General features: G+C 39.5%; 1 protein-coding gene across 4 annotated transcripts; it reads right to left on the bottom strand.

Moving 5' to 3' along the window:
- Positions 1-3,372: 3,372 nt before the first annotated feature.
- LOC111022950 (tryptophan synthase alpha chain) lies at positions 3,373-8,068 on the bottom strand. 4 transcript variants are annotated; one of them, XM_088124468.1, is made up of 10 exons: positions 7,850-8,063; positions 7,188-7,288; positions 6,014-6,160; positions 5,861-5,926; positions 5,410-5,518; positions 4,942-5,018; positions 4,215-4,292; positions 3,945-4,022; positions 3,773-3,832; positions 3,373-3,690 (listed from the first exon to the last, which is right to left on the bottom strand). In XM_088124468.1, exons 2-10 carry the CDS (start codon positions 7,260-7,262, stop codon positions 3,550-3,552), a joined length of 831 nt encoding a protein of 276 aa, XP_087980594.1. In that variant the 5' UTR covers positions 7,263-7,288; positions 7,850-8,063; the 3' UTR covers positions 3,373-3,549. The 4 variants fall into 4 exon arrangements, with proteins under 4 accessions (XP_087980594.1, XP_022155957.1, XP_087980593.1 ...); XM_022300265.2 differs by having other exon boundaries at positions 7,188-7,695; positions 7,850-8,062; XM_088124467.1 differs by lacking the exon at positions 4,215-4,292 and having other exon boundaries at positions 7,188-8,068.
- Positions 8,069-9,866: the final 1,798 nt, after the last annotated feature.

The following is a 9,866-nucleotide window of genomic DNA, read 5'->3' on the forward strand; positions in this document are numbered from 1 at the left end:
AAACTTGTTTTACAAATAAGGGGAACACGCCTAAAATTCAAAATACTTGCTAAATCTAAAAAGCAAATAAAATAAATCCCACAATTGCTTTGAAACAAATTAGGAATAGGGAGATTCCTAAAATGTCATGGAGTGGGTGGCAAGCACACCCAATTTGGTGTCAAAGGGCGTGGGTGCGCGCGCGAGGGCATGGTGAGGGCGTTGGGTGTCACAACCATACTAGTAGAGAGTAGGCTGTGACGCCCACATAGTGGACAAGTGGTGGCGACATGCATATGTCGCCCGTCGGGCCATGTTGAGGGCCGAGAGAGAAGTGTCGTGATGCGACCAAGGAGGATGGTGCATCACCTATCACACCCCATGGATGTGCTCAAGAATGCCTATAGAAGGCATATGCAGAATGCAAGGCGAAGGCGATGTCAGTGGTGTCGGTGACAAGCTCAACGGGGGCCAGTTGGGGCCCCGGGCCACGACCCTAGAAGTTGGGGTTCCGTCGAGAGTTTGGACGAGCGGCTTTAGAGTTAGATGCATATTAGTGAGATATGTAAGCACGCCAAGTTTCGTGTCAATCGGAGTTCAGACATGCGCTCTACGTTGGCGAGTGACTCCTCGCCACTTTGCACGTACACGCCTGCCAGACCAAGAATGCCTTAGAATGTACCTTAGGGGGAGGCATGGTGTCAGCTCTCCACCACCCCTGGGCCCTGTGGCCTAGGTGAGCTACCCCATGGCACATGCGTGTGTCATGGCGTGGGCGAGCGTTGCAAGACCAAGGTCTTGGGCGTCTTCCTTCGAGAATGGGAATCTCAAGGACAGTGTCGGACGGCATGGGTGTGCCGGCATTGCACCTCGTCCCATGGGCTGTAGGTTGCACATAGGGGCCGTTATGCAGTACGGTATGCTCGAACGACAAGGCACGGTCGCAGGAGTCGACGTGCCATGATTATGTCCGGATGGATGGATGTCCGAAAGGTCCCGATCATAAATACAAGTCCATGGGTTGGTTCTCGGTAGGCGTGCCCAAGAGTTCAGTGAAGTCCGATGACATCCCGATGCTCGGGGTGGCATCCTACAGTACCGGTGGGCACCCGGTAAGTGAGAAAAAGCTAGTCTTGGCCCGGTAAGCGGCAAGACTCATCCCGGTTGCCAAGTTTAGTCATTCCTTGTCCGGATCTCGGCAGGAATCATCCCGATAGTACCCGGTAAGGCCGTTTAGCCCGTTATTGACTAGTTTGTCGGCAGGAATGGTCCTAGAGGCGTCCGATGGGTCCGATAAGCTAGTTTTGACATAGTTAAGCGGCAGGAATCTCCTGGTTGTACCCGGTTGGCGTTTTAAGCTCGTTTTGACCCCGTTATAGGTCAGAACTCATCCTGGTAAGGTCCTGGCTCATAGTAGGAGCGGGACGGTCGAGTGGTCGAGAGACAAGATGGTTGGAAAAGCGAAATGAAGCTGAGTCGAGGAAGAAAGAACCTCGTCTAAGGTCCGACGAAGCCACAAAGGGCGCGAAGAGTAGATTGGGGCTAGAGTTCCTCGTAAGGCTGGCCATGGTCGAGCTTAGATCATGGCGCCGCGCGGTTGAAAAATGTACGACCGTGACATTGGGCGCGCAAGGTAGCGGCAAGCGATGTGGCACTGGGTGGTAGGAGGCGCGCAACAGGGGTACGCATGCGGCGTTGGGAGCGTGCGGCAGGGCGGGGCACACGGGCGTGTGGCGTGATCGCTGGGACATGCGGTATGGGATGCTGGCATATGAGGCTTACGCATGGGTGCTGAGCGAGCTGCTGGCGGATGGGGGCGTGCGAGATGCTAGTGTGCAGGAAGGGCAATGATCGCGGTTGGGCCGCTCACGCAAGGGCATGAGCGCTAGAGGGGGCGTGTGGTTGAGGCAATAGGTAGGCGAGCGCTCGAGCGTGCAAGCAGAAGGGCATGCGTTGGGATTGAAGGGCGCAGACGTGCGCGGGTTGATGCTAGCGAGTGCACGCGGGGTGACGCATTGTGAGGTTCGCTCGTTGTTGGTGGCGTAAGCATGCGCACTGTAGGCATTTTGCGTGCAGTCGAGCTCTCCTATTGGCTTGACTTGGTTCGAACGACTTGATGCCAATTATGATCATATTAGGTTTCTGTCACTTGCATTTTCCAAAAACCCGGAGTTTTCTCCATCAAATCTCAAAACTCCCTTGAAGTAGTGATATGACTTTCCTCTGGATCCCATGATACTGCAACCTAACGCTCTGATACCACTCCTTGGGAAAATTACTACCCAACTTATAGAAACTCCAACAATAGAATCTTAAAAATACATAAATGAAACATCTCACCAATACTCACAAGAATTGGTTGCCTACTGCTCTACCGCCTCTCAAAGTAATTGTGCAACCACCAATCTTTTTGGTGTCACGGCCAAAACCTAGAAAACTTAACAACAAATATACAAATGGTGGTCCATGACCTTTTGGCCCATTTACTTTCCTTGTTTTGGCTCTAATAATTTGTCTGTAACACAAACAACCCTTCAAAACAACATCAAACAATATCTAATTCCTATTCTAAAAAAATTCAGTAAACAATACCAAAGTAATCTGATTTCATTTTGATTCCTTCCTATTCTGATTCATTATAAGTTAAGAGAGGAAGTTGAGACGAGTAGTGTACGGCGATAGGAAGGATGGGTGATATAAATTCACATCAAAGGAAAAAGATAGATGCTCTAAAATGAATTATTTCACTACCAAAATATTAGCAATTCAATAGATCCCCTTTCACTTCAATTTAATTGATAAAAAACTCCCTTAATAGAATACATAAAGTCTCATTACGTATTATTCAACCTTAATTGAAAATATCATATCTATTTAGTAATGTTCTCATTACTTGTTTCTGGTTTTCAATTCTAATTTTTTAAGAAATATTAAAATTTAGTAATTATTCATGTTTCTCATTTCTCATTTTTAAGAACATTTTCAAAACTATGTAGAAATTTTAGAGACAACAAAGAAAAATTTCTTTTTTCTTATTCTCGTTTCCAGATTTTTCCTACACAAATAAAAATACTATTTTATCATTATTAACTTATAAAATACATAATAAATATTAGATAAAATTTTGAATATTTAATTTAAAAAAGATCATTTTCATTAAAAAAATTTACATTTTTAATTCAAAGTTTTTTAGACCGAGAAACAAAACATAACTACCAAACATATTTCTGTTTCCTTTTCAATAAAAGAAAAAAAAACAATTACCAAATCTAATTCTACTTCTATTTATTAAAAAAGAGGGAACAAAAAACAAAACTTAGAAATGAGAATGTTACTAAACCGGCCATCATATTTTATCGATCCACACTGGTATAATGGTTACGAGATGAAGCATGAAGATGAGGCAGATGGGCTTCATTGGAAAATACTAGAAAATATTCTCATACTATGGGCTGACAGTTTTATTCTCAGCTTAAAAAAAAAAAGAAAAAAAAAGTGATCTTTGAAGAGTACTTTTAAGATGACAGAGTAAGTTGAGGTGTTGCAGCTCTTGGTTGATTCCAATTCCCATCAAGTTGAAGAGAGTGCAGATTTTAAGGATTTGGTGAAGTTTTCAAGCTCCTTCAATCCTTCCTCTGAAGATTGGGCTTCACCCAACAGCTTCACCATAGCACTACCAACAATGATCCCATCTGCCCCCCACCCAGCCACCTATGAACACACCACCAACACATTAAATAGATTGCACAATGAATTCTATGTTTTGGTATGTGATGTGAAAAAATTTTGTTACCTGTTTCACGTGCTCCGGTTTCGATATACCGAACCCAACTGCTACTGGTTTCTTCGTGACCTGTCGTGTGATGATTGTGAGGCCTCAATGTTATTCATCAGTTTCATATCAATGCCTTTTCAAAAGCCATCATATTTTGAAGTGAAAGTACATCATAGATAAGCAGACATACCTCTTTAATTTCCCTCAGGAGAGCTTGAACTCTACCACTCACCGATGTGCGAGCACCGGTAACTCCAACTGAGCTCACCTACAATGAAACAAGACAAATTTCCTATTGCTAGTCAATTTGACAACGAAACACTAGTTCGATAATTGTATTTTTGTCAAAGTCCTTGCACTGTCTATGCTATCTATAATTCTGTTTATGCATGAACACAAAACCACAAAAACAATGTGCTCTCACAAAACGGAAGACACTTGGTAACATAAAAGGTCTTACGAGATATACAAATCCCTCTGAAGCTTCAACGATGTCTTTCATCCTATCTTTAGGCGTGGTTGGTGTAGTTAACAGTACCTTTAGCAATGTAAAATAATAATATAAATGCATAAGAACAAGCAAATCAACTCGGCCTTCTCTTTACGAATTCGTTAACAAATCATCATCACACAAATGAGTAAGGTTTAAAGATTAATGAGGTAAATATTGTAACAATAATGCATCAATGAATTGGCCATTCATTTCCTCTATAGGTTGTTAGTATTTATTTATTATTATTATTTTTTTTTATAATTGAGAGTCGGAGTTTTACTCCAGTATACTCAGAATCACCCGCGCCCGTCCCAAGATCTGAACCCAAGAGACATCAAAGATTTTTTGTATTAATCTTACAGGAAAGTTTGAACTTGAGATCTCTAAACTAGTATGACTAAGAGACCTCAAGTCCGTCCAATAAGTTGTTAGTATTAACAATAAATAAATTTTGTGATCAGGCAAACTCATTGTCATATCCACACCTGAATAATTTTTACCTTCAGGTTCAGCCAATTAATAAAACTAATATTTAGCACTGCCAATGGAGAGTATTGGACTTTTATCCTCTAGATTGTATCCAGAGGTCCTTTACCATTGTGTCCAATAAATAATAACAAATAAAATATCAAAACATAAAAACTAGTAAATGATTTAGATAATCTACGCAGCCATTATGAGACAAAGAAATCACCAGTTCAATATTGTACTTTACAGCTTCCTTTCTTAAAATTTCAGTCTCCTCAAAAGGAACATCTGGAACAATAAGCCCTGCAAGAAAGTGCAATGTGACCACAAACATATTCACACATTTTTCCATGGAACTTTGTAAACCAAGAAAAAGTTAAGATTATTGTACATAAAATGTAACAATATATTGAAACTCTATGCGATACTCGATATAGCTCTAAATGCAATATCCCCATTCTAGAAAGAATGTAAACATCACCCCACCCACTAAATGTTAGGAGTAATGACATTCTTTTCAACTGTTAAATTATAGACCCTTGAATATCATCATGTAGTTGATTTTTTGTAGTTAGACGATCAATAGTGAAACAAAACACATATAACTTTCCAACATTGAATTCTATGTCCTTGAAGTTAATCAAACAATTTAATCCAATTCATTATAAAAAGATTTGGTGACCTCGTTAATTACCTCGTACACCAGCATCTTTTATTGTCATCATGAAGTTCTCAATGCCACGTTTAAGAATTGGGTTATAATATGAAAAAAGAGAAACTGGACAAGATAGCTCAGGAATCACCTGACCAGCCAGAAAAAATACAAAAACACTTTTAGCTGTCAGTTTCATGAATGAGATATAAAGGACAGTGGACCTGGCATACAGAACTGGGAACATATTTCCATAGACATTTGATTTGAAGATGCTATGTGTGCAAAAATAAATTGTAACTCCAAGTTTCCTAACAAGTTGAGCACAAATTTGACAGCCTGATGAATAAACGCAGCATCATCTAGGTGCTTTCATTACCATATATTAATTCTAGTTTGCATAATAACAAATTTGCAATACCTTAAGTTGTTAGCTAATGAAATAAGTTTAGGTTATTCTTTCTTTCTAGTTTGCATGGTACAACAAGATTACCCCCTTCAGCATAGAAATGATTGCATTAAAGTTTGTCTGCCTAGCCAAGGACCGAGTATATGCAGCCTACAGAAAAACATTCATACACAGCTGAATAAGGAACAATAAATTTAGAATGGAGAAATGAAAGGGCCAAAAAAGTAAAAAAGTAACCTGTATAACAGGACCATCTGCCAAGGGATCCGAATATGGAACACCAAGTTCAATTATATCTGATCCACAGTTGGAAAGCACCTTCAATGCTTCTGCTGTGGTCGACAGATCAGGATCACCAGCAGTGATGTAGGGGATCAATGCGACCTTTAAAACATGCATGCATTTAGGACAATGTTGATCAATGAAAAATCCCGTCATACCACAAACTAACATACTAACAAATAAATTTGATCTATAGATTTTTAGGTTGTGTCTATTTACTCCCTGTTGTATTTTGTTGAGAATCCATATAAATGAATTAAATTTATCCAAACCATTAGCTTAAGCTTTTGGGTTGAGTGGTGGTTTATTAATCTTTAAGATGTTACCAGAGCCCAAAAGGCTCAAACGAGCATCCGGTCCAAAAAAAGGGGATCCGGCCAAGATCGATAAGCCAAAAGAGCCACGGTCTTGAGGGGCATGTTAAGGATCCCACATTGATAAAAGAAGGGACCTTACATAGGTTTATAATACACATGGGTTACTCCTCATTGCCAATTGGTTTTGAGATGGAACCCCATGAATATTAATATATCTTAAAAAAAGTTTCTAACAGATCATAGAACTTTTAAGCCTGTGTCTATTTGATCCACTTCAAAACGTTTCTAAGTAGGTCTCTAAACTTTCAATCTCGTGTCTCATATGTTTCTACAATTAATTTCATCAATGTGACATGCTGATTGCAGTATTACATGGCAGACTCATTTCGAGCGGGTTCAAACATTGGTTGACGTAAGCGTTAAATTGATAAAGACAATAGAGACTTATTAGATACATAATTGAAAGTTAGAGACCTATAGGAATCTTTTAAAAGCATAGAGGTTAAATAAACATAACTTTAAAAGTTTTTAAAGCACAAGACTAAACAGACAACCTGAAAGTTCAAAATTTAAGGTGAAAGAACTTACATCAGGTATCCAATTAGACTATTTAACCAAGTAAAGGACATGGATGAATAAGAATCCAGTTGAAGCATGGGCTATTTCTCAGACATTTAATTCAACCAAGGAAACTGAAAATGAAACAGAAGTATAATTCAACCAAAACAAGGACAAATTCAAACAAACAACCCAGATAAGATATGTCACAACAGAAGGAGCAGAGTACAAAAAATGAAATTAGAGACATTTACCTTGCCCTGTTCTCTCAACTTGTTGAATGTTTCAGACAGTCCAACGGCAGGGGAGGCTGCAGTAAGGGCAGCCATTGGAGCCAAGCGCTTGGATTGCGAGACTGAAATCGTACAAGGATTTGGAGGGAAGATGAGCCTAGAGGGCATCTTGTTGAGGGGAAGTAACTTCGAAGATTTGAAAGCAAGGTCCATTGGGTAAAGAGGGTTTTGGTGGAATTTCGGATTGTCAAATCAAATGGGCTTCTCCTCCCCCAATTTAAAGAATAAACTATAGCAGCTGGGTTTTGTTTTGATTTACAACGGCCGCAGTTATCGAACCAAAATAAACATACAGCGATTGGACAATCAATGTGGTGTTCTGGTTTCTTGAGGGGTTTACATAAACAAGAGGCGAAAAATTGGCGGCTAAATGCTTTGATGCGATGAATTTTTGTTAGTTCAGTTGTGGTTTTGGTTTGATTAACTGCAACAAATCCTTACTTATAATAGCATTTATGCAAACAAAAACCTGTAAAATTAAATAGTATGAAAAGCGCGGAAACTGTTAGCTTATGGATGCGTTCGAAGAGATTTAGAGCCTCTTTGCTTCAAAGACTGAGAGTCAGGACTGAATTTTCTATCAGGAACCAAAGAAAAATTAGAAACAAGGATTTGAATCTCACATTCAGAGCTCCAATTTGGTCGCTGGAGGAAGAATCATGGTTTCAGTAAGATTCAATTTCCACGCCATTTTTGGGTTGATTTACCATTTGTGCTCTGCTCACTTTCATTCCAGAGTTGTCATCTTCGTCCACATGTTAGAGGGAAATATAGGAAATCCACGTATTTAACTCAAAATAGTTTTCTATTCGCTCAAATGACCTGTAATTCAAAATTTATCCAATTTAACTTTTTCTAACGTGATAGAGAGTAGGTAAAGGCAAACATGCCCCTCATTTATACCGGAAAAAGTTTGGGAAATTGACAAAAATAACCCTCTAACGCTCAAATGATCCCCTTAACTGTGTCCAAATGACTCACTTTAATATTTAATTGAATTTAAATTGAAATGAAATTACAGTAGTACCCCTCAATTCAAAAAAGAAACTATTCGAGATTTCTTCTTCGTTCTCCCATCGTTAATTCCTCTTACAAGAAAGTTAAAATTAAGATTAAAACTTTGAGGTAAGTTCGATTTCTGTTAACGTATATAGTGGGCGATCAATTTTGAAGATTAGGACTTGGTTTTTAATTGCATCTGAGCAGTTAATGGTCTTTTTTTCCGTCGATTCTGTTTTTCGATGCTTAGATGAAGAAGTGCGTGAATGATATTGCATCAATTTAGTTTTCCATTGATTTGAATTTCATTTTTGAGAAAGGAAATCTACTTTGTTTATTTGTTCTTGATTTTTTTGCTTTCTTTGTGGTTCTTGTGTGTTGTGGTGGTGGTGTAATGTTTGTTGAAATGTCGGAGGTTGAAGAAGACTGAACTCGGGCGAAGTGGGAGTAACCTCGAGCGTGGTTTAGGATTTAGGAAGGTTTTGGACGCTCTGGAAAATTTCCCGGGACAACCTTGGTCGAGTTTGAGCCCGAGGTATTCGAAACATGTTCAACCTCGAGCTCAACCTCAAGGTAACCGCGAGGTTGAGCCCGAGGTATTTGAAGAGGTTGAGCCTCGAGGCTCAACCTCGAGGTTCATCCTCTTCCGAATACCTCGGGCTCGACCTCGCTCGAGGTCGAACCCAAGAAAAATAACAAAGAGCACAAACCCTCGAATGACTTTCAAATACCTCGCTCGATGTTTCTAAGCCTATGTTGAATTTCTCGGGCTCAACCTTGGGCGAGATAGCACCGTGAAATTTTCCAGAGGGTTAGAAACCTCGAGCAAGATTTGGAATTTCTTCCAAACATCGCGTCAGGTTGTGTGTCTTTGAATTCCCTCGGGCCAACCTCGCCCGAGGTTGAGCCCGAGAAATTGGACAGAGGCTTAGAAACCTCGAGCCAGGTTTGGAATTTCTTCAACCTCGCACGAGATCCATCCCACTTCGCCTGAGTTCACCCTTATTCTTCAACCTTCCACCACAAATATTTCTCAAACAAACCTCACACATAGAGACCACATAACTCAATTTCACAGAAAATACACTAAAGAACCAAAAACAATGAACGAAACAAAGAGTAAACAGTCTTCTTATTTTTCGAAAAATGAAATACACGAGAAACGAAACCTAAATCGATGCAATGTATTCATGTTTTCGTTCATCCAAAAAAACACCAGAAAACGGAATCGACGAAAAAACCTAACATTCAACTACTTAACAACAATGAAAAAAAAACCCTAACATTCGAATCAATGAAAAATAACAAAAATTAACAAAAATCGAACTTACCTAATGGAGAAGAAATTTGAAGGAAAAGACAAAGGGGCAAACGGTTTGATTTTTAAGCTGAGGGGTAATAGTGTAATTTTCTTTCAATTTAAATTCAATTAAATATTAAAGTGGGTCATTTGAGCACAATTAAAGGGTGGGTCATTTGAGCATTCCAAAAACTTTTCAAGGTTATTTGTATCAATTTCGAATGATATAGGTTGAAGCAATAAAAAACTCGGGCGTGATTGGTGTGTTGCCTGACCGAGTATTAATTATATTATCACTAACTTATTTATTACTCACCAAATTTTCGTACCGTTATTAATTA

This window comes from Momordica charantia (assembly GCF_013281855.1).
Source record: "Momordica charantia cultivar OHB3-1 chromosome 5 unlocalized genomic scaffold, Mcharantia_2.0 BLBB01000005.1, whole genome shotgun sequence".
In the NCBI taxonomy this organism is placed as follows: domain Eukaryota; kingdom Viridiplantae; phylum Streptophyta; class Magnoliopsida; order Cucurbitales; family Cucurbitaceae; genus Momordica; species Momordica charantia.